This window comes from Pinus tabuliformis, chromosome X (assembly GCF_031772625.1).
Source record: "Pinus tabuliformis cultivar Carrire ecotype Pingquan chromosome X, CPIR1, whole genome shotgun sequence".
Taxonomy (NCBI): Eukaryota; Viridiplantae; Streptophyta; class Pinopsida; order Pinales; family Pinaceae; genus Pinus; species Pinus tabuliformis.
This window is the reverse complement of record NC_142308.1, coordinates 862,925,574-862,951,002: the sequence shown is the minus strand read 5'-3', so window position 1 is coordinate 862,951,002 and position 25,429 is coordinate 862,925,574. Positions and strand designations below refer to the sequence as shown.

The 25,429-nt window shown below is 38.7% G+C and overlaps 1 protein-coding gene across 1 annotated transcript in view; it reads left to right on the top strand.

Annotated features, from left to right (window-relative positions):
• The window catches only part of LOC149142436 (uncharacterized), a 274,916-nt gene that overhangs the window by 51,450 nt on the left and 198,037 nt on the right, over positions 1-25,429 (top strand). Inside the window, exons 3-5 of the mRNA XM_089451481.1 lie at positions 7,004-7,129; positions 7,372-7,487; positions 8,424-8,512. Of these exons, the coding sequence (XP_089307607.1) occupies positions 7,004-7,129; positions 7,372-7,487; positions 8,424-8,512 (331 nt within the window). The remainder of the gene's footprint in view (positions 1-7,003; positions 7,130-7,371; positions 7,488-8,423; positions 8,513-25,429) is intronic.

The following is a 25,429-nucleotide window of genomic DNA, read 5'->3' as shown; positions in this document are numbered from 1 at the left end:
AACTCGTGGAATAATGCAAGCAAGGACCACTTCATCATATTAACCACCAAACAAAACCTAAAATCTAAAAATTGCATTGCAATTAGGTTGAAATCCGTGGCAGGGTCGGATTTCCTTGCGGGATCTGTTTCCCTTTTGTGGGATTCGTTTCCTCAACACAGGATCCGGTTCCACCATGCAAAATCCGTTTCCAGCAAATTGCGATCTGCCACGTGGTCGTTTCCTGCATAGATCCAAGCGGATATGAATCCAAATCCGTGGATCCTGGACCCCCCTGTGTCGAATCCGGTATCTTAGAGGAAAGGTTTGCACCTCGGGAGATTTGATTCCTTTCGGCGTAGATCTGGAGTTAAGGTGGACCTATGATGGTTCTTAATAATATTTATATTTATATAAATTTTCATATCTCTATATATACAAATATTCTTATTTTTAATTTTATTAAAATCCTGATACATATAGTTACATATATGTGCGCTTGGCATTTTTTTTTACACGCTTCATAATTTTTTTAATATTTTTTAATGCGTTATGGATAGCATCTATATATATATATATATATATATATATATCGAAAGAGAGAGAAAGAGATAAGTTTTTATATGCTTATTAATTAAATTTAAATATGAAGTTTTGAAATATAATGGTTCTGAATATGAATTATTTTAATTTATATGGTAAAATTGATCTTAATTTACATATACAATTTGTACTTTATATATATTTCACATCTCTATATATAGAAATATTCTCATTTCTAATTATATGTTTATTAATTAAATTTATTAAACTTTTACATGTTTATTAATTATGTGTTCTGAAATATCATGGTTACAAATATGAATCATTATTATAAATTCATTTGAGTGCAATATGCATATTATGATTTTTTAAAATCAAAAAATTTGTTTGTAATTTTATTAAAAACAAAATTAAAATATAACCAATTTAATTGAATTGATTTATTAGTTTTATTACTTTTTTAATTGAGTCAACACTATGTTTTATTATTATTATTTTTTGATATAATGCATCATTTTACATGTGCTACATCTCCCCCATACTGGGTTGTAGAGTGCCTCTCGGGACAAAAGTAATTTACTTATAAAACAATAATTAAAAAAGACTATGTATTAAAGAGGGCTGGCCTACAATAGAGGATAGGCTGCCCTACATACATGCACAATTCACTCTACATGTAAATCAATACAGGCACCATACATAACTGCTAGTTTGATCCCCCTCTAACTTATGTAGGCTGCCCGTATGGTTTTGTTTTCGTTCTAGTTCATTTTTGTCAGACCAGGGGTAACTCCTCAAATGAAATCATGTTATTCATTCAGGTTGTTCATTATTATATACAAGAGGGAGTGACTGTTCATTTCATCTCTCGGTGACTCTCCATCTTTTCTATTATTTATTTACATTAATTACAGTTGTTCACCCAATCCCTATGATTAGGTGTCAACATTCCCCCCCTTAATTTGAAGGGATGTTGGTGAGTCCAAGCATCGTTCTGAATCTTTCAAGCTTTTCTCTTCCAAGCGCTTTGGTGAAGATGTCTGCAATTTTCTCATTAGTGGAACAATGGCAGAGATGGATTGTTTTGGCCTCAACATGATGTTGAATTAGATGATATTTAGTATTGATGTGCTTCGTTCGATCATGGAACTTTGGGTTCTTGGCCAACTTTATTGCCGAGGTATTGTCAATCATGAGTGGAGTCGATTGTACTTGTTTTACCTGCAAATCTTCAAGAATTTTCCTGAGCCACACAATTTCTTTTGTTGCCTTAGCTGCTGCCACATATTCTGCCTCTGTTGTGGAATCTGCTGGAACTGATTGTTTGCGTGATCTCCAGGAGACAACTCTTGATCTAAGACTCATAGCATAACCTGAAGTAGATACCCCAGTTTCTTTGTCTCCATCGAAGTCTGAATCAGAGTATCCAATCAAGCTGAATTCGCCCACTTGTGTATATTTGATTCCAAAGTCTTGAGTTCCTTCAAGTACTTTAGAACTCTTTTTGCAGCAGACCAATGTCCCTCACAAGGCTTTTGCATAAACCTGGAGAGGATTCCAACAACAAACGAAATGTCTGGTCTGGTAGTAGTTAGGTAATTGAGACTTCCTACAAGCTGTTTATACTTTGTTGCATCCTCAAATTCTTTTCCTTCAATGGATGTGAGCTTTAAGTTTTGTTCCATTGGAGTAGTCAGAGGATTGCATTTAGTCATGCCAAACCTGTTCAACAGATCTCTAATGTACTTCTTTTGAGAAAGGAATATGGACTTCGGATGTTGAGTTACTTCAATACCAAGATAGTAATGAACATAGCCCAAATCAGTCATTTCAAAACCTTTCCTCAATTCCTTCTTTATGGATGCAATGTAGCTTTCATTGTTCCCTGTCATCAAAAGATCATCTACATATACCACAAGATATACAACTGTTTTGCCAACCTTCTTGACAAACAAAGTTGCATCATCAAGATCATAATGTTTGAAATTGAGTTTCAGAAGATGCTCAGTTAGTTTTTCATACCAGGCTCGCGATGCTTGTTTGAGGCCATACAAGGATTTCACAAGTTTGCATACTTTATGTTCATGTCCTTTCACAGCAAATCCTTCAGGCTGGGACATAAAAACATTATCTTTTAGATCTCCATTCAAGAAAGCAGTTTTTACATCCATTTGATGGACTTTCCAACTGTTTTGAGCTGCTAGGGCAAAGAGTGTCCAAGTGGTAGCCCATTTTGCTGTGGGGGCAAAAGTATCCTCATAATCGACCCCTTCCTTCTGTGCAAAACCTTTTGCCACAAACCTGGCTTTGTGCTTGTCAAGTGAGCCATCAACTCTATACTTGTTGTTGTAGACCCACTTGCAGCCAATTGGTTTGATTCCTAATGGAGGATCAACCAGCTTTCAAGTGCCATTCTTTATCAGGGCATCATACTCCTTTTGCATCGCTTATTTCCATTCATCATGAGAAGTAGCTTCTTTGAAGGAAGTTGGTTCAAAATCTGTAGACAAGTTCAATTCACAATCATAAGAAACATCCATATCAATAGGTGAGTCAGAGTCATCTACATCACCTCCATTTTGCCGGTTTGAATTTCTAGTTCCTGTCTTTCTAACCTCATCAGGATGAACACTTTCAAGTGTCTTTGTCAGCCACTTTGGGGGACCTTTCTTAGATGGTGCAGGTTGCTCTGTTGATTGAGTTGGGACTGAATCAAGATTGAGTCTCCCAATTCTATCAATCACATCACTCAAAGTATCATTCGTTGTTGGAGTTTCATGCGGGGGAGAGAGTGCTTCAGAAGAAGATTCCACAGGTTGATCTAGTATAGGAATCCCCCCTTCAAGATGTGGAATCTGGTTATCAAATTCTTGAAATGATTTTTCATTTGCGAATCTATCCAAGCGATCAAGTTGCCGCTCAACAACATTGTCAGCTTTGGATGATTCAAGAAAGATTACATCTCTAAATACAACAAAATTTTTATTGAGTTCATCATAGAGACGATATGCTTTGGAGGTGTTTGAATACCCCAGGAAGATACACTTACGACTTCTTGCACCAAGTTTGTTTCTATGTACCTTTGATATCAAGACATAACATGTGGAACCAAAGACCCTGAGATGTTTTACCGAAGGAATGTGCCCATACCACATTTCATAAGGAGTCTTGTTTCTAATAGCATTAGATGGACATCTATTCTTTACATATACAACACATAGAACTGCATCAGCCCAAAACATCAATTTTACATTTTTGAAAAACATCATGGAGCATACCATATTTAAGATCGTCCTATTCATTCTTTCAGCAACCCCATTCTGTTGGTGATTATAAGGCACCGGTTGTTTGATGTTTGATCCCATGTTGGCGAAGATAGTTTTCAAATTCATTTGAAGTGTATTCTTTTCCATTATCAGTGTGAATAGAGCCAATATGAGATTGTGCATCATTTTCAGTCCATGTATGAAAGTTCTTGAATGTTTGAAAAGCATCAAATTTGTTCTTCAATAAATAAACCCAACACATTCTGGTGTAGTCATCAATAAATGCCATCATATATTTATTTCCATTTGCAGAAGGAACAGGCATTGGACCACATAAATCTGAATGAATGAGTTCAAGTTTTCTATGTGCTCTTGAATGCGAATCATGAAAAGACTGTTTGCTATGCTTTCCTAGAATGCAAGCATCACATTGCTTAAGTTTCCTAGGAATTGTAGGCAAACCAGTAACACCATTTTTCTTCAACAAGCGGAGGCTGTCATAGTTCAAGTGTCCAAATCTAGCATGCCATAATAAACTTGATGGAAATGTACCTTCTTCATAATGAGAATTGTATGAGAAATTTTGTGCATGATCAGAGGTACCCTACAACGTGAGAAGCCTTTCTTCTTCTATCCCCGTCATGACGAGTGAGTGGTCTGATGCTTTTCTCACCTCAAGCTTGCCATCAAACATATGAATGGAGTGTCCTTGCTGGCGGATGTGGACCAAGGACAACAAGTTTCTCTTCAGCTGTGGGAGATATAGAACATGATGTAGAAAAGAGTTTGGAAGACTAGGCAATTTAAGCCTGATTGTGCCAAGCCCTGATGGCTTGGGTTTTGATTTGTCTGCAAAGTATACTGCTCCATCAACATTTTCAGTAAATTTTTCAAAAAGATCTTTTCTAAAAGTTATGTGACAAGTTGCTCTTGAATCAAGCAACCAATCATTTTTCCAAGAAGCAAGTGAAGCATTAAATAATTCTTCATTTACTCCAATATTACAGTGTGCCACAACATAGTGAGCAGATTCAGGTGCTTTACCTTTCTCTCTGTCATTAGTCTTACCTTTGGGTTGGTTTCTTTCCTGCTCAATTCTGTCCCAAGGCAGCTTGCATGTGGATGCATCATGTGATCCATCTCTTTTGCAGCGTATGCAGTGCAAATCTGACTTTTCTCCTTCAAAGTGCCTGCCCCCCCGCTTCTGAAATTTCTTTCGCTTCCTCTTTGACCACCTCTTCCTCTGGAAGAATCTTGAGCAAGGTTCTTTTCTCTATGAGCAAGGCACACAACCTCTTCAGAAGACTCAGGAGTTGTCTTCTTCCGAAAGCTTTCTCTCTTTCAACAAATTTTTTCACAAGGGAGTCAAAGGTAATATCTTTGAGATTTCCATTTCCTTGCAATGACTCAAGATAGTTTGAGTAAGTGGGATAAAGTGCCTTGAGAAAAGCTATCAGAGGAATATCCAGTTCAACATTAGTGACTTTGATATTATGCATTATAGATTTTACTTCTGATGCAAGAGAAAGAGGATCATTATTTTGTAATTCAAGGGTGAAGAGTTTAATCATGAGTTGAACAACTTGAAGTGCAGAGTGTGAGTCGTAGAGTTCCTTCAGTGTTTGTAAGGCTTCGAAAGCATTTGAAAATGGCGAAATATGGCGAATCACCTCTTCATTTACTGATGCTGCAATCAATGCATAAGCCTTGCTGTTCTTATTTTCCCAAATGGCGAACTCCTTGTCTGAGGTAGGCTATTCTGGCTCTTTGTCTCCGTCTCCAACACACACTCCTTTCCACAACTCATTGAAAATGAGGGTGTGTTTTATCTTTCGGGACCACTCAGGATAGTTCTCCTTGCTAGTGAGAACTACTCCCACAATAGATATGATTGAATGCATTGTAAAATTTGAGTGCTGTAAAAATACTTCTACTGTCAATTAAAAAAAAATATTGTACTTTTGGTGGTAAAACAATTACAATATGATATGTATAGTGCGGAGGTAAAAAAAATCGGATTTATTTATATGAAGGTGTGAATTTGTATGGACCGGGAGCGGTGTATGAGTTATATGGAGGCATTGCGAATGGTGGGACTAACATTGTGAGTTAAGAGGGGCAGTGACAACGTGGTAGGAGGGGCCGTATGGAAACAGCCACAATGTGGGAGGAGTAGCGCAGTGTGGGAGGAGGGTGTGTTTAGCCACAGTGATCAAAGGTATGAACGCTGATACCAAGAGTTCACAGTGGAGCAGCGACCACACTAGCTTTCAATGTGGAGCAGCCACCGCACCAGCGTTCAACGTGGAGCGAAGAGTCGACTGTGTATTAGCCATGGGAGCGTTCACCGTGGAGGAGGGTGTGAGATGGGGTATGGCCGAGGGTGCTGTAGAAGGCAGCGTTCAACGAGGAGCGGCGTTCACCACAGCGATACCATGGTGGGCGCCATGAGATGGGGTATGGTCGAGGGTGCTGTAGAAGGCAGCGTTCAACGAGGAGCGACGTTCACCACAGCGATATCACGGTATACCACGAGATACCATTACCCAAAACTGCCAGCTCGATTTTGAAGTGTTATACCACCACTGTGTATTCTTGGATGGGAGGTAGCGTCAGGGCTGCCAAGCTAGCCAGAATCAACAAAATAATAGTGAGAGAGATGTCAGTCTGCATAGGATTCAGAACATAGGCAGAATAGGCAGAATAGGAGTTACAAATTAAAGAGGGAAGCCAAAAATGGCGCTGGCTCTGATACCATGTCAGACCAGGAGGTAACTCCTCAAATCAAATCATGTTATTCATTCAGGTTGTTCATTATTCATTATTATATACAAAAGGGAGTGACTGTTCACTTCATCTCCTGGTGACTCCATTTTTTCTATTAATTATTTACATTAATTACAGTGGTTCACCCAATCCCTATGATTAGGTGTTAACAATTTCTCATCAGAAGTCTTTTTGTAGTAGGGACAGTAGCAACAATAGGGGTAGAGTCCATTGCTGTAAGCCACTACAATGAATGTATCATACTTCATTTGTGTATCTTTTTATGATATTTCTAGCAAGTCTTATCTCTTCATTTTTGTTTGCGTATCTGCTGTTTTTCTGTAAAATGAATTAAAATCAGTTTTTCATTGGCAGCCTAATAGTTTAAGAAATTATTGTTTACCTGCTGGTTCTATAAGTTACTAATTGAATTTTATGGCGTTTGGCAGAATTTGATTTCACTGAGCTGGTACAGGAGGCACAAATCCGGTGGTTGAAGCCTGTGGAAATTCTCTTCATATTAAAGAATTATAATAATTTCAAACTTAGTTCAGATCCACCTAGCAAGCCTCAGAGTACGAGTTTATTTTACTTATTGTTGTGCTTGTGTTGGCACTTTTCTTTGTCTCATCGTAAGGCATAGTTTACTTTTACTGGTATAACTTATAAGTGATGATTCTTTCTTTTGTTCATAATGAAAAAACTGGTATATGCAGTAGGACTCTACTTCCTGGTTTCATGAGCTTCAAGTTTAGATTCGAATAATCCTTGTGGCCCATAGTGTATAGCTTGCAAAACTGATTGTTTATTTTCTTAGGTGGTTCATTATTCCTTTATGATCGGAAAATACTTCGTTTTTTCCGAAAGGATGGTCACAATTGGCGGAAAAAAAAAGATGGGAAAACTATTCGAGAAGCACATGAACGGTTGAAGGTATTTTACCGTCATAAACAATGTTTGAATTGTATATTAATGGTAAATAGACAGTAAATCTAGCAGTATGTGTTTATAGATTCTAGCATTATTAGAGTTGAAGTTTTGAGTGGCTTTAAGTTTTCTGCTGTCTAGTTTTTAAAGGAATTCTTTTAGTGCAGAGTTTCTTTACCATGGTCTAGAAAATCTAACATCACCAATCCTAAGAATTTTGAGGACGAAACATTTGGAGTGGGGAAACTAATTAGAAGTTACTTATTGGATTAGTTTTATTTTCATTTCAAAATAGATTGACCTAACTTAGAAATATGGTATGCTGACTTGCCCCTATCCATGCTGGTCATTTTGGTGCTGTCACATGCTATTGTGCGCTCGAACTTCGAAGCTGCCTTGTTAGTCTAAGTTTTCCTAAAACTAAGATATTTCTTGTGGAACATGCCAACTTCTCTATCCATAGAGTGATGAGGAGTAATCCTAGAGAAAATTTTCACATGCTTCCTTTGATTTAATAATTGTTTCCTGTATTTTGACTGTGTTTGACTCCCTAGTCTGGTGCATAACATAAGACATAAGGAAAGATGACATTCATTTTGAAGCTTTTGTCAAGTAAACTGAACATCAGTTTTCATGGTGAACTTTAGTTCGGTGTATGTGTTTTATTTCTTGGGTTGTCAATTCTGGCAATTGCCATAAGTTTGTGGGAGAGTTCTCTGAAGTTTTTAATTATAATTTGTTCTATATGCAACTCCTTTACACGTCATTTATGTGATTTTAGTGATTCAGATATTAAGGAACAAAATATGTTAAACATCCTTGATGTATTCTCCTTGCTCCTCTAAACATTTCTATAGAATTTTTTTTATTTATTTCTATTTTTATTTTCGTATTGATTTCTATTAGTTCAGTGTCTCATTTTGGGTTTTGTGTATTTTCCAGGTTGGAAATGTGGATGCTTTGCATTGTTACTATGCACATGGGGAAGATAATCCAAACTTCCAACGCCGAATCTATTGGATGCTTGATGAGTAAGTGGCATTTTCTTATCATAAATGGAATCAGATATTGAGCAACTTTCCAATTCCATCATATAAACTTAATGTGGAGAACATACAAAGAATAGAGGCCATCTATTTTTGTTAATTTTAGGCAACAATGGTATGTTCTATGCTTTAGAGCAATTTTACTTCAATTTATTTATTAGCCCAGTATCAATATTCAGATTAGCAATCACATTAACATGATAGTAAAATGCAGATAGAACATAAACATAAACAGTAGAAGACAAGCCAAGACAAGAGGACACAAGATGTGGCACCAGCCAGGGACAAATCCCAATGTGGGGAAACGCTTGATCAAATCTTCTTTTAGTCTTCAATAGTTCAACAGAGAGAGTAAAATTTACAAATTTGATAATTTATAACAGCAGCAAAAGAGCTGTAACTAGAAAAGTCAACACTGGTCAACAGGGCAGAGTTGACCCTCAGCAAATCGGTCAACTTCAGTCAACTTTGGCCTCCAAACAGCAAGATAAAACAGCCCTCAAAACAGTCAAATTCAGCCCAGTCAAAGTCTGGTCAAACAACCCATTTGCGGTCAGCCCTAGCTGCAGTCAACGCTGGTCAACAGTCAATGTTTAGCCTCGATTTTTCTGCCCAAAAATGCGGTCTGCCCAAACAAAGATAGCCCTCACAAAAACACAGTCAAAGGAGGTCAACGCTTGGTCAACTGTCCAGAAATTTGGTCTCCTGAAATTTCGGCCTCATGAAATTTCGCTTTCTTGAAATTTCGGACGTGTGGAGAGAGAGGCCCAAAAATCCGTACCCAATCAATGAGGAGAGAGAGAAGTGTGAAGATGAGTGTGTCCAAATGAGTCTAAGTCACCTTCTATTTGTATGCAACATTGAGGATGAATAGACGTGACTGTTGGGCTTCTGACCCTACATAAGTTAGCTGGCCGACCTTGACAATTTGACCATAATCAAAATAAATTTATAACCTCATTTGTACATGTCAGAATCAGATGATCTTTAGATCAATCCTACACCTCTTTGAGAGAGGAATCCAAGAAAAATATCAGTTGTCATAAATAAGATGAACCATCTGGAGTTTGGCCCTAGTTGCGAATTTTAACACTCCCTCTCAACTAGGGAGAACTCAATCTGCTAATCCATCTGCCAATTTGTACTATCTCTGCCATCAATGCACTGCTTTGCTCTGCTGAACTATGAAGAAGAAGAAGTGGTCGAGAATGTATCATACCATTCTCTATTGACCTAAAGTCAGTCCCAATCAAAGGAGAGTGTGTCATACCACTCTTATTGACCCGAAGTTAGTTCCAATCAAAAGAGAGTGTCTCATACCACTCTTACTGACCCAAAGTCAGTTCCAATTGATCCCAAATCAATATCGATCACCCTAGCATAGGGAGTACGGTAGTACACGATGCGTCCATCGGTAGTACTATGGTCCCTATCCTCATTTCCCTACTCATTGGCCAGATGAGAGGTACTTCCCATGAGTCCCAGTCTGCATGGGTAGGATGTCTCAGCAGGAGAAGGATGAATCACTCATCCTGCCTACATGTCGCCAAGGGGTATCGCAAGGGAAGGTTGAACCACTCACTCTGTACACAACAAATCACTAGGGGAAGGTTGAACCACTCACCCTATGGTTGCTCATTGCTCCAAGAAGTACCCCAAGCCCTCGGAGCTCCAAGAGTTCAATTTCCATCTCATACAGGACCCTCATAAGAGGGTCTCTCCACGACTCCAAGTCGTTCTCGAAAGGCCAAGAACTTGACCTTCCCTAGGGGCTTTGTCAGAATATCAACGACCTGCTCATTAGTCCCAATGTGATGGAGCCTTATTGCTCCTCGTTGTACCATATCCTGGATAAAGTGGTCACTGATATCTATATGCTTGGAGCGATCAGGAAACACGAGATTCTCTGATAATCAGATCCCACTTTGGTTGTCATAGAGGATCACGGTGGTATCCAACACATGTCCAAACAGCTCACTGAAGAGCTTCCTCAACTAGACAACTTCATAGGGGGGCCGTAGTAGCAGTTATGTATTTAGCCTCGGCGGTGCTCAAGGCAATCAATTTCTGCTTGCTGCCCATCCAGGATATCGAATCAGAACCCAAAGAAAAACAACATCCAGAAGTGCTCTTGCGATCCACCACACTGCTAGCCCAATCAGCATCAAAATAACCATGTAGCCTCACATTTCCGACAGTGTATCTCAATCCATGAGTGATTGTGCCTTGAAGATATCTCAGAAGATTCTTGGCACCAATCCTTTGTATATGATGAGGCTCAACCATATATTGGCTCAATGTGTTAACTGTAAAACATATGTCTGGACGGGGGTTCACTAAGAACATCAGTGCTCTTATGAGTTGACGATACTCAGAAGCATTTCCCAATTCAGGTCTAGCAGCACTACCACATAACTTCTTAAAGTTAAGTTCCATTGGAGTAGTCACAGGCTTGCAGTCTACCATACCAAATCTTTCTAATATCTTCACAACATATTTTCCTTGAGAGAGGAAAATTTTACTTGTCTTTTTCCAGACCTCCAACCCTAGGAAATAGTGCATCGATCCTAGGTCCTTCATCTCAAATTCAGAAGCCAATCCCTCTTACATTTGTGAATGAGAGGGTTTGCACTTCCATTAGCTCCATGCTTGATTTTGTAGAGTCACTTAGAGGTGATAACCGATTTGTCCTGGGGTCTAGGGATCACATCCTAGACATCATTCTTCATAATTGACTCATATTCTTCATTATAGCACCTTTCCATACTTGATGTTTCACGGCTTCTTCGAATGATGAAGGCTCATTTTGAATGATAGTGCTCATGGCGGTCAAATATCCTTGATCCCTGTTCGGTTTTTTGCTTTCACGGAAAGTCCCCCTTGGTGCATTGTGTCTCTCCGCATCTTCGAGAGTCTCCCTAAGCCATGAGGATTTCCTTTTGGAGGAGGAGGGCTCATGAGGAGGAGGATCAATAGGATCCATAGGTTTATCAACATCAACCATCGTTTCTTCTTCTTTTGCACCTTGATTTCCAGTGTCAGCTTCTTTGTCCTTCCTTCGATTAGGAAGGTCGTTGATCTTCCTGAGGGCTATGTCTTCGTTGAAGGTGACATCATGACTTATCTCAACTTATTTTTGACCAACCACATAAATTCTATATCTTTTAGAATTTTCACTATAGCCCACAAAGGTTCCTTTCTTCCCAAATGCACCCAATTTGCTTCTTTTCTCTTTCGGCACATGAAAATATACGAGACTTCCAAAAATTCTAAAATGAGAGACATCAGGTTTCTTACCAGTGAACATTTCTTCGGGAGTCTTGGAGTCCAATGCTTGATGAGGGCATCGATTTTGAACATACACGACGGTATTTGCAGCTTCAGCCCATAGGAACTTCGGAAGGCCTTGATCATGAAGCATGGCACAAAATGCTTCTAAAATAGAGCGATTCTTCCTTTTAGCCATACCATTCTGCTCAGGAGTGTATGGCGTTGTAGTCTCCCTCTTAATGCCAACTTCTTTGCAATAATCTTGGAATTCATTGGATTCGTACTCGGTCCCATTATCAGTCCTCAGTATCTTGATTTTCTTCTTGGATTGGTTTTTGATCAAGGCTTTGAAGTGTTGAAACTAGGTGAACACTTCATCCTTCTTCTTCAAGAAGTAGATCCAGGTCTTGCGAGAATAATCATCCGTAAAGGTGAGATAATATAAGTATCCTCCCAAAGAGTTTACGGGCATCATACCAGATATGTCGGAGTGGATCAATTGCAATATATTTGTGGTCTTGCTATTACTTTAGGGGAATGGTCTCCTTGTAAGTTTTCCTTCAACACATCCTGGACATACACCTTCATGCTCTACTTTGAACTTGGGCATACCTGTCACCATTTGTCTCACATCGGGTAGGGCCTTATAATGAAGATGGGCAAACCTTTGGTGCCATAGTTCAGATTGTAGAGATGTGTCGCAAGACATGGCTCCCAATGGACTTCCTCCAACTTGATACAAAGTGTCAACCTTGAACCCAAGAGTAAAAGCATCTTTAAAATTTCTTTTCCAAACACGTACCTTTGTTGATTTGGATTAGCATCGAATGTGCTCTAGCCATGAAAATTGGTGGAGAGGTTAAAGCACATGAGATCTCCAAGACCCAGAAATGGTTTGGGGAAATTCCGCCCGGTTAGAGAGACATTAAAATAATTAATATTTTCAATGGGTTCCTAAGTCTAAACTTAAGGAAAATAAAAATATTAATGGGTATTAATATAAAACTGGGTGAGAAAGTTCTAAATGACATGGATCAAGCCAAATCTAATCTTAGCTGTTGATTAGAGATTTAATCTCGGCCGTTGAAGACTCAACAGAAAAAGTATAAGAGGAGGCTTGAGGGTCAGTTAGAGATACACCAAGTTGATCAATCATTTGATTTGTTAGAGCGGGGTGGCTAAGAAAAGTTGAATTAGTGATCAGCAACGAGGGGTAGTGAGTACTGGACAGAGAGGTAGAGACAGTGCCAAGAGACCAGCGTAGAAGCAGAGAGCGAGAGCGACAGCGAGAGCAGGCCACGCAGAGCCCAACAGAGACAACGTAGAGGAAAGAGGGACTGTGTCATCCACGTAGAGAGTCGTTGGAATGACATAGAGGGTGTCAGAGGTTGCGCAGTACCTTAGAGGGCTGACGCAGAGGGGTTTGGGGCTGATGCAGAGTCCAGAAGGGCTAGCGTAGAGCTTCAGAGTCGTTAGAGAGGGTTTCGTGGGACAGGTCTTTTGAATACCTATTTCCAAATAGAGAGGTATTGCTGCTGTGTATTTTTCTCTGTCGGGTGAGCCGGTTAGGCACCCGTTGTACTTAAGGAAATACTTCATAATAATAAACCCTCAGAATAGCTGCACTGGTTTTTCGCATTGGGTTTTTCCGAGGACATTTTTCCCAAAATAACAGTGTCACTTGTGTGTTTATTTTCTTTCAGCTGATGATCTGTAGATGTTGAGACTATATTGTGTTTATTTATTTATATGTTTTAAATAACTTGTTCGAATTTAACAAGTAGAAGAAATAAACCAGAAGAATACAGATTAAATTTCTAACGGGTAATACTTAGAAATTTTTAACATGGTATCAGAGCGTAGTTGTAGGTCACATGAGTGCTGAAGGTATCAGTTGAAGCAGAGCATTTGCAGCAGAAGCAGCTGTCCTGAGTGACAAAAGCTGATCCTTGCAGAAAGCGACAAAAGAAGGGTTGATGCAGAGAGAAGTAGAAGAAATAAACCAGAAGAATATAGATTAAATTTCTAACGGGTAATACTTAGAAATTTCTAACATGGTATCAGAGCGTAGTTGTAGATCACATGAGAGTTGAAGGCATCAGCCGAAGCGGAGCATTTGCAGCAGAATCAACTGTCCTGAGTGACAGACGCTGATCTTTGTAGAAAGCGACAGAAGAAGGGTTGATGCAAAGGGATTGTGTCATTAGTCCGGGCCAGAGAGAGGTCGGCACAGACGCTGAGGAGGGCAGAAAAAGGCTCATGCAGAGCCATGCAAAGACAAGGAGGGTTGACGTAGTTGGTTGAGGGAGCATTTTTGCTAGTGACGGGATTGCGCAGAGCCTAGAGGCTCAATCCTTCACTTGCTGGGGCATAGGAAGCTGTGGGTAGTTTGCGGGAGTTAAGCTGGTGGGGTACTGTGGGCAGAATAGTACCTAACAGGGCAAAACCAAGGTAGAGGGAGTTGCTATCGAGGCAGATTTCTAGCCAAGGAATCCAGATCAGTGTTGCAGGTGCACAGAAGATCGGAGAGGTGGGACTTGACAATTGGCAGGAGGATTTCCAGAAGGGAAATTGAGACTCAGAGGGAATTGAGCAGAGAACTTCTAGGCGAGAAGTAGAGAGACTTAGTGGGAGTCGAAGAGAGAACTTCTAGGTGGGAAGTAGAGAGATTCAGCAGGAGATGAAGAGAGAACTTCCAGAGGGAAGTAGAGAGACTTGGAGGAGTCGACAAGAAGAGCACAGAGATGGCCATGAATGGACTGAGGGATCAGGACAGGCTGGACGGGGATTTTGTCTGTTTTGTGTGCCATGAGTGCTCATGTACCTCTAGAGAAGAGGTGGGGAGACATCGAGCTGTAGTCAGGAAGACTCCAGGCAATGAGGGGCAAGATCCTTGAGGTAGTCAAACTCTTGGATTAAACCTGGCTACAGGAGCCCCGAAGAGAGAGTAGTAAGATGGCGGATGTCGGTAGAAGCAAGATGCGGATGGAGCGGCAGAACAATGTTAGAGTGCAGTAGTCCCTGGAAGCGCAGAGAGGGTTGCAGCAGTGTGAGAGGCACAAAGGAGGTTGTAGTAGTGCAGGAAGGCATAAAGGCGTTTGCAGCATTGTGAGAGGCACAGAGTTGTCGCAGCAGCACAGAGGTAGCAAAGGGAGCACAGGATAACAGCAGAGAGAGCTTCAACGTCAGGAGGGCTTCTAGCCTAACAAGGATGCCAGTAGTTGGGTAGATCAGTTACCATCGTCTCAGTAACTGAGTTGCAGTGCAGCAGTCGCAGTGGTAGTGCTATGGGCAGCACGATGCAGTGTTGGGAGAAAGGACCAACAACAACACGGATGCAGAGGGAGTTGCGGTACAGATGTAGCAGTTGCAGTGGTAGAGCCATGGGAAGCAGTGCAGTGGATGTTGGGCAGCAAGGCCAAACATCAGCACACGTACCGTTGCCGGATGATCAAGGTGATGTTCAGTGGTGGAGCATTACTAGAGCACATTCCTCTCTAAGTGGGAGTGTTGATTTGGGGTAGCATCGGATGTGCTCTAGCCATGAAAATTGGTGGAGAGGCTAAAGCACATGAGATCTCTAAGACCCAGAAATGGTTTGCGGAAGTTTTGCCCGGTTAGAGAGATATTAAAATAATTAATATTTTTAATGGGTTCCTAAGTCTAAACTTAAGAAAATAAAAATATTAATGGGTATTAATATAAAACTTGGTGAGAAGATTCTAAATGACATGGATCAAGCCAAATCTAATCTTAGCCATTGATTAGAGATTTAATCTCAGCTATTGAAGACTCAACAGAAAAAGTATAAGAGGAGGCTTGAGGGTCAGTTGGAGATACACCAAGTTGATTAGCCATTCGATTTGCTACAGCAGGGTTGCTAAGCAAAGTTGAATCAATGTTTAGTAGTGAGGGGCAGTGAGTATTGGACAGAGAGGCAAAGACAATGCCAAAAGACCAGTGCAGAAGCAGAGAGTGATTGCAGCAACCAGAGCAGGCCACGCAGAGCCCAACAAAGACAACACAGAGGCCAAAGGGTCTGTGTCTTCCACGTAGAGAGCAACTAGAGTGATGCAGAGGGTCTCAGAGGTTGCACAGTACCTTAGAGGGCTAATGCAAAGGGGTTTGGTGCTGACACAGAGGCCAGAAGGGTTAGCGCAAAGCTTCAGAGTCGCTGGAGAGGGTTTCGTGGGACATGTTTTTTGAATACCTGTTTTCGAATAGAGAGGTATTGCTGCCGTGTATTTTTCTCTGTTGGGTGAGTCGGTTAGGCATCCAATTGTACTCAAGGAAATACTGCATAATAATAAACCCTCAAAATAGCTGCATTGGTTTTCTCGCATTGGGTTTTTACGAGAACCTTTGTCCAAAACTAATGGTGTCACTTGTGTGTTTGTTTTCTTTCAGCTGATGATCTATAGATGTTGAGGCTGTATTGTGTTTATTTCGTTATTTATATGTTTTAAATAACTTGTTCGAATTTAACAATTAGAATAAATAAACCAGAAGAATACAAATTAAATTTCTAACGGGTAATACATAGAAAAATTTCAACAACCTTTCCATCAATGAATGCCACCTTGAATCCTTTGTCCTCCACGACTGAAATGGACACCAGGTTCTTCTTGAGATCAGGTACATATACTTCTTCTTGCAAATAAATAGTGTTACCTTGATTCAATTGAAGGGTAACATTCCCTACTCCTTTCACGAGATAGGTGGCATCGTCTCCAAAGATGATCTCCAAGTTTATCTCCTTTTCTATCATATTAGAGAGCGCTTCCTTGTATCCGGTGAAGTGCCTTGAGGTAGCACTATCAATCAAATAATTTCCCAAAGTGTCTAGAGGAAAGGCAGTGGAGACAACCTATATAAGATAGTACTCTTTTTGCTTATTGTTAACAACATTTGATTCTTCATACCTGGAGTTTCTTGATTTCTTGGAGGGTCGACCATTTCCTTGATGTCCCGCATTCCTTTTTCCGTTTCCATTGGACTTGCCATTCCTTTGGTCGTTGTTGTTGAAGCTGCCCCTGGAATGATTGTGATCATCATCATGCGATGTGCCCCTTCTATTTGGACACTCCTTTGCATAGTGGCCAAATTTATTGCAAACAAAGTACCTGCCCTTCCTTCCTCCCACAAATCCAGACTTTCCATGGAAATGATCTTTAGACCTTGCATTATTTTTCCTTTTGGCATGAGCGGAGAATGCAATGGGGTTGCTTCTATTAGAAGCCATTTCTTGCTCCACCATTCTTGTTTCTTCTTGAATGCATCTCGATATCAATTCTTCAAGCCCTGGAATTCGATCATTGTTGAGGACAATGGTTTTAAATACATACCATTCAAGTGGGAGTCCTACAAGGGTGGTGAGAGTAAGTTCCCTGTCAGGAATGACTTCTCCAATCGAGAGTAGATCATTTTTTGATCTCAGTAATCCTCAAGAAATAGGATTGAATATCCTCGTCCTTGCCCTTCTTAATATCCTTCAACTTATTCTTGAGAAATAGAATTTGATTAGCATTACTAACCTTGAACATGCCGACAAACCTGTCGTAGATCTTCTTGGAGGTCTTCAATTCAGAGATGTAGGCCACTAGATGCTTGTCAAAAGAAACCTTGATAATCTTCTTTGCTTTGACTTCAACCCTATTGTACTTGGTCTACGTAGCAGACGATGCATTTGAAGGAGGTTCAGGGATTTTACCCTATACATAGTCCATGACTCCATCACTTCTTTTTCTTCCAAGGTCAAATCAAGAGACATCTTCCATCCATGTCATGGAGCTTGTCTTCAGCCGCGAAGTAGGATGAGGAACCCATTGAACCTTTTGTCCTTGTCCAACTGTCTTTGGTGATTACTCTTTCACTCTTGCTTGGGCTTTGTCTTCACCTCAACTCTAATACCATGTTAATTTTAGGCAACAATGTTATGTTCTATGCTTTAGATCAATTTTACTTCAATTTCTTTATTAGCCCAAATCAATATTCAGATTAACAATCACATCAACATGATAGTAAAACGTAGATAGAACATAAACATAAACAGTAGAAGACAAGCCAAGACAAGAGGACACAAGATCTGGCACCAGCTAGGGACAAACCCCAATGTGGGGAAACCCTTGATCAAATCTTCTTTTAGTCTTCAATAGTTTAGCAGAGGGAGATAGTACAATTTACAAATTTGATGATTTATAATAGCAGCAAAAGAGCCCTAACTAGAAAAGTCAATGCTAGTCAACAGGGTAGATTTGACCCTCAACAAATCGGTCAACTTCAGTCAACTTCGGCCTCCAAACAACAAGATAAAACAACCCTCAAAACAGTCAAATTCAGCCCAGTCAAAGTTTGGTCAAACAACCCACCTGTAGTCAGCCCTAGCTGTAGCCAACGCTGGTCAACAGTCAATGTTTAGCCTCGATTTCTGTGCCCAGAAATGTAGCTTGTCCAAACAAATATAGCCCTCAAAAAAACGCAGTCAAAGGAGGTTAATGCATGTTGGTCAACGCTTGGTCAAACTGTCTAGAAATTCGGTCTCCTAAAATTTCGGCCTCCTAAAATTTCGCTCTCTTGAAATTTCAGACGTGTGGAAAGAGGGAGGCTCAAAAATCCGTACCCAATCAATGAGGTGAGAGAGAGAGAAGTGTGAAGATGAGTGTGTCCAAATGAGGCTAAGTTACCTTCTATTTATATGCAACGTTGAGGATGAATATATGTGATTGGTTGGCTTCTGAGCCTACATAAGTTTGCTGGCCGACCTTGACAATTTGACCATAATCAAAATAAATTCATCTTCATTTGTACATGTCAGAATTGGATGATCTTTAGATCAATCCTACACCTCTTAGAGAGCGGAATCCAAGAAAAATATCAGCTATCATAAATAAGATGACCCAAGTGGAGTTTGGCCCTAGTTGCGAATTTTAACAATTTTCTTAGTATTCCTTCGTATTTTCTCCCATTTATTTTCCAAAGACTATATCACATAGAGGGTTTTAAGGTACTCTTAAATGTCTGGGATTGACTTTTTCTCAAAAGATTGCATTTTATAATTAATGTGGTATTATTAATGAATTGCTATTAATATATATTAATGCATCATTGATAATTTGCGATATTAATGATAGTATTAATATTACTTTAATCATTAATGCATTATACAACTCCTAATTTTTATATTGAATTATTATAAAGCTACTTTTGAAACGTTTATAAATTAAAATCAACATACTTGTATGGGATGCCCTTGCAAATTCGGTTCCTTTTGATGTTTAAATTATTCTCAGACTCGGTAGTTGGATTTATAGGTTTGACAACATAGATGAAAAGGTACGTGGCCATATGGATGTATATATGACATTATACATGTCCGTTTAGATCTATATGGGTTCCTTATACATGTTAATTTCTATTTAATGGTTTGACAACACAAAATGTAAAAAGGAAAATGGCCATACGTATGTGTGTATGCCCTTATACATGTTCGTTCAGATCTATGTGGGTTTTGATTACACTTCTATCTTTTATTTTGATTGTATGTCCTAACGATGAAAAAAACATAAAATAGAAGAAAGAGAATGGCTTTATTGGGTAGGGAAGATTTAGGGGAAACATTTATTGTAAAAAAATACGGGGCAACAAAGTCGTTTTTGTGGTGTTGCTCAATAATATGGCTAAAGTAGAGTGGTAGTTCCCATTTCTTCAGTAGTACCATTGTTACAATATTCTTTTATCGTTGTAGATATGCTGAAACTGAGTCCTGCCTGCACCAATGCTTAGATCTTTGTCAGACCCCAAAACCATGGGTTATTGATGTATAGTGCAACAATGGAAGCTACTTATTAATCCAAAAGATGGAGAATTAGATTCATAAGATATCACATGTGTTATTATTGTTCCAATTACTCTTGTCTATTACAATGCATACAACCCCTTGTACAAGGAAGACTCAGATCTTGTTGAGATCTTTCCAAGTCTTAGGAAATCCAAACCACTCATATTCTTGTGCTAACACCCCTAACCATATGCTAAAAAAAAATACATCATGTTTTTTTAGCTCCTTACGTGACATTTAGGAGGTTATGTACAACCAACTTTCCCCATAAGTGTATGAGTCTAGAATTATCTAGTAGAAAACACAATTTCTCTCATGCTCCTGCATCAGTTATACAACATGTTTTCAACTTTAGATGAAAAATTATGTCTGTTCAATGTTATGGGTTGAGAACCTTACTACTTTCAGGGTTTCTCCTGAACTTGAGAGTTTGTAATATAGAGGAGAGAGAACTTTTTGAAAATGAGGCCTATTTCTAGGGTATTTATAGGGGTCAATTTTCACGTTCTAGGTTGGTCCAGTTTACTTAAGTAGGTCACGATATATTATCTTCACTATAGAGTATTAAGGTTGGCCATGTCAAAGATTTTTACTTACTTTTCTACTTATGCTTGCTTATATTCCAGTTTGCTTAAGTAGGTCACGATATATTATTTTCACTAGAGTATTAAGGTTGGCCATGTCAAAGATTTTTACTTTGTACTTTTCTACTTATGCTTGCTTACATACCCTTAGTTTCTCTAAACGCTGGCTGCCCATGAGCACATTAAATTTGCATCATACTATCTCTATTCTATAGTAGTTTGTGTAGTTGTTGCAGTAGCATATCTCCTTTCTTTGTGAGACTCACTGTCGGCAGCAAGGCTAGATCCTTTTGCAATTGTTTTTATTAGGGCAATTTCTATTGGAATGGGTTTGCCCATAGTGTTGGCATTCTAATATTCCTACACTAAATGTTCTCTTTTGGATAGTAGATGTTGATTTGTGGTAGCATCAGATACGCTTTAGTGATAAGATATGGTATGTTCTATGCTTATAACAGTTTACTTATCTTTCTTATTATTATCCACAGATTAGCAATCACATGTACATAAAGTAAAGTGCAGATAGAACATTAAACGATTGACAGAAAACAAGCCAAGACAAGAGACACAAGATGTGGCAGCTAGCCAGGGACAAACCCCAATGTGGGGAAACCCTTTGATCAAATCTTCCTTTATCTTCAACAATCCAGTAGGGAGAAATAGTACATAAATCTGATTTACATCAGCAGCAACAAACTCTAGATCAGCCAAACTAAGGCAGACAATATCTTGCAAACCGATCGTCGGATCGGCTTGATTCCACCACCAAAAATGCGGCCTTCAAAGGAGATCCAGATGGACCTACAACGCAGTTCCGAGGAGGGAGTCTTCTGGTCAACGCTAGTCAAACTTTGTGTTGACCACTACGTGTCAACTTCCCAGCAGTACACCCCCTTTTCTTCGCAAAAAGGGATATCGCTTGATCGACATGTCCGTGCCATTCGACAGTCATCGACAACTTGATCAATTTATGTTGTAAACCCAATCTGCATATTTAATTGTAAATAATCTTAGCAGAGTTGAGTCATGTATGTAAATTGCCTAGGTGGACCTAATTTTCTAGTGATAATCTACGTTCCGGAAGGTTTTTTGTTTCACCGATCTATGATCGGCAGAGTTTTCCTTCAGCCTAACCCCAAAGCCGGAATGAATTTTGTCATTTGAATCTTAGGAGAATCCTAGTGTGTTAATCTACTAGAGTATAGTTGTGTCGCAGAACTGGGTGGTTTATGAGGGTCTATGTCAAATGGGTTCTCCCCCTTGAGATGTAAAGTTGTAAAAGTCATGATGTAAAGTGTCTTGAGGGTTAGAACATGTTTTTAATCCCCTCATAAGTCCTAAGTCCTAGGTCCTAGGTGATTTTTCCAAAGGCTAAGTTCGAGGATCCATTTAAAAAATAAAAATAAAAAATAAATAAATAAACAAATAAAAATAAAAATAAAAAATAAAAAATAAAAATAATAAAGTAAAAAACCTAAAAATAATAAAATAATAATATTTTGAGTAAATAAATGCAGAATTTCAATTTTTTAATACATTAAAAATTCGACGGATGAGATCAAGAGATATCTTGATCCTCATTGACGATCGAGATCATTTTGACGTGGATCACTTGAACTAGCTGTTGGGAACTTTTCCTTTAGATGGGGTGTTAGGGGTCACTTGAGATCAGATTTGATCTGAGAGTCTGGTGCTAAAGAAAGCTCTCGTGTAATCATTTTTCTTGTGCAATAAAGAAGACTTTGGGGTTAAAAATCTTGCTGGTGTTACTCTTCTGAAAATGTTGTAAGATTGTTCTATTTTTCTGCATAATTTTATTTTCAGCGATTGATGATAGCTTAATGAAGATTGATCTAGGCACAGGTATCTTGTCTGATCTTTGGGGTTTGAATGATAGTTTAGATTCTGAAATATAGTGGCAGGTATCTCCATTTGATCGGGGTTTCACTATTGTTTTCTCCTTCTATGTTGATGGTTGATTTTAAGCTGTGCAGGAAATCCTTTTTTCAGATTACCGGGCGTTAGGGGAAGTTCTCGGCTGAACAAGCCGACTCCTGGTTGTGTTTTCTGAAAGAGCCCAGCCAGTTCTTGATCCCGGGCTTATCATTCGAAATATTTTTATGAATGCATGCAGGGTTTTCTGAAGCGTTTTACATTAAAATTAAATTTTGATAATATTACTGTGATTATTGATAAATCTGGCTGCTTAAGAGCTTTCAGTTTGTAAATACTGTAAAATTTTTGCTGGGTTTAGGGTTTTTAGTTTTGTTTTATGCACATATCATTTTTGGGTGATCTTTCATTTCAGGTTGCAGGGTTTTCTGAAGGTTTCCGAGGGTTTGATCAGATCTTTGCTATTCCTCAGGGTTTCATTGTGTTACAAGGGCATTTTGAATTTTTTTTTTTTGAGGCAAATCTACATTTCCACAATCTTCAATCGCTCAGCTGCACAAGCCATACTCTCCTCTGCATGAATTCATTTTTTTTTGTTATGCTGGCCATTCCAGCTTCTACACATCTCTCACGTTTTTTCTCTACACGCAACCATTGCCACACCTTGCCTGTGTTGTCTTTCAACGTGTTTCCATCTCTCATCACAGTTGTCTACATTCATCAAATCCATAGTCTACATTCACGAGTTCTCTATTCTGTCTGCATTCTCACGCATAATCTTCTCTTGAGCCTGCAAGCCAGCAAAGCAAAAAGGAAGAACATGGCCCCTTGCTGCTATCGAATTTTTCTCCATTCACCTGCAAAATCCCCTGCGTATTTACTTTTAGCCTGCGGCAAGGTATCTTTTTCCTGCGTGGAGCAAGTCCTCTGCCCACCACCTGCAACCCTGTATGGGCCTCTTCTCTTTTACGCTGCCATTACATTTCCTTGTCTGCGTGATCCAATCTGCAGCTGTCATAGCGAATTGCAAAGATTAGAACCAGACCTGCGTGCTAAGTCCTCGTCCAACCTGCATTCACACGTTTTTTTTGCCATCGAAAAAGTTTCTAATCAACGCAGCAAATCATCGTGGTTCTACAAGATTGTCAGAAGCTGCAAAACTGGAAACGACATCCATCCGTCGTCGATCGATCTGCAAGTCGCACTGTAAGAGATCACGGGCCAGGCCCCAACGTAAATACGATTTTGGTTTTATTTCGTCAGGGCATAAATCTGTGCCGTAAGTTAATTTCGTTTTATTTTTAGGAATTAACGTGAGTCTCCTTTCCTTGATTTAAGTTTATAAAATATTCAAAATAAAAAATAAAACAAAAAAAATGATTTTATACGTGCGTAGGTTTGTAAGTTTGGATCTTTATCTAATTTAGCATTTAGATCTTAAAATTTTATGTGATTTCATAGGGTTGTCAATATAATTCGTTTAGTGTTAGTTTTTATTTTTATTTTTATTTTTTTTAGTGTTAGTTCTTGTTTACATACAATACTTTTTTAGTTTTAAAAAAGTAAAAAGAAAAAATATAAAAATAAATAATCATACAAAGTTTCAAAAGTTTAGTTTTAACTCTTAGGACTTTGGTTTTAGACTTTAGATTTAGTGTAGATTTTAATAATTTTAAGTTTTATTTAGTTTAGTTTAGTTTAGAATAATTTTAAGTTTTATTTTTATTAAGATTTTAGTTTGTTTTATTCTTAGAAAATAAAAAATAAAAATATTTAAAAATATAAAAATTAAAAAATATTTTGAATAAAAAAAATAAAATAGATAAATAAATAAAAATTTGAAAATTTCAGTCTTGGCTCTTGAATTTCTTAGGTTTCATCTTTTATGCTGAGGCTAAATTTTTTTTGACGTGGGAATTAGTGTTTAATATGATTCAATGTTCATATGAGGATTAACTGCATGAATGTGATCTCTGGTTAATGTTTTACGTGATTGTTCAAAGTACTTTATCTTTCGAAATTTTAAATTGCTGGAGTATCATTAAGCCATTAAGCATTTTCTTGCATTTGATAAAAGTTAATATTCGCTCAGGCTTTGATGATAAATGATTGCTCTTAATGGGTTCATATTTCTGCAGCATCTGATAATTAATCGTTTAAACATTAACTCCACAAGGCACTGGTCTATTAATTCAGTAAAATCTATTTAGTGTTGGTTTCCTTTCATGTCTCCCAAACCAACTGATTCACAGTTGGTCATCCATTTTCCTATAGGGTCTACCACCTTAGCCGCGGGAGACAGGCTTAAACGGAGAGAGCGGGGATTAGGGTGACAGCCCCCGGTCTGAGCGTTGTCGTGACAATCTGTGCGACAACATTTTTTGGCGTCGTTGCCGGGGACAGAGTTTTTCTGTTCCTGGCGTTTCAACGACATTCATCTTCTCATTTTTCATCATTCTCATCATTCTTTCTCATCTCGCGTTTGAGCTGGCAGATTCAACATTTTTTGGCATCATTTGGATCTCTTTCATCACCTTATCTTTCGTCATATCAGCAATTTCTCTTCGATTTGTTTCTTGTTTGGGTGGCGACTCCATTTTCTTATTTTTCCCAGACAAGAAGCCTCCCTCATATCTACTTGTTGGTTGCTTTTTGGATCTTAGAATTAGATTCATTGTTTAAGTGGCGACTCCACTTCTTTCATCTCTTAATTTTCTTGAGCAGAAATCTCTTTCTATCATCCATTTGATCCCTTATTATTCATCATGGATTATTCATTTAAACCATGTCATTTTACTGATAATCTCCATGATTTTCCGAAAGAGGCCATTTCTAAATTATTTAAGTTCTCAGGTGGTGATTCGGTCGTTGTTAGACAACATTTAAACAGGTTTACTTGTGTAATGATCATATATTGTAGACTTCCTTAATATAATCATGAAGATGTCAAGATGCGTCTATTTGTCCATTCTTTAAAGGGTGATGCTTTGAACTGGTTTAATAGTTGTCCTGAAGATTCCTTCATTTCTTTGCAAGACATTGTCGATGCTTTTAAAGATAGATATGGTGATCCAGATAGCTCGCCTTGTGCCCCTAAAATTGTGCAACAAAATGAAAGTAATCTTGTAAAAGGTCCAGCTGTCTAAGACAATTCTTCATATCAAAATGTGCCATCCACTTGTACCATTGCAGATCATAGTAGTGTTGACAATGAAAAGGAAGATCATAAGCAAATTATACAAGATCTATTGCTACTGGTAAGAAATATGGAGATAAATCAAACTAATTACGCCAATGATGTGAGAACTTTATGCACTC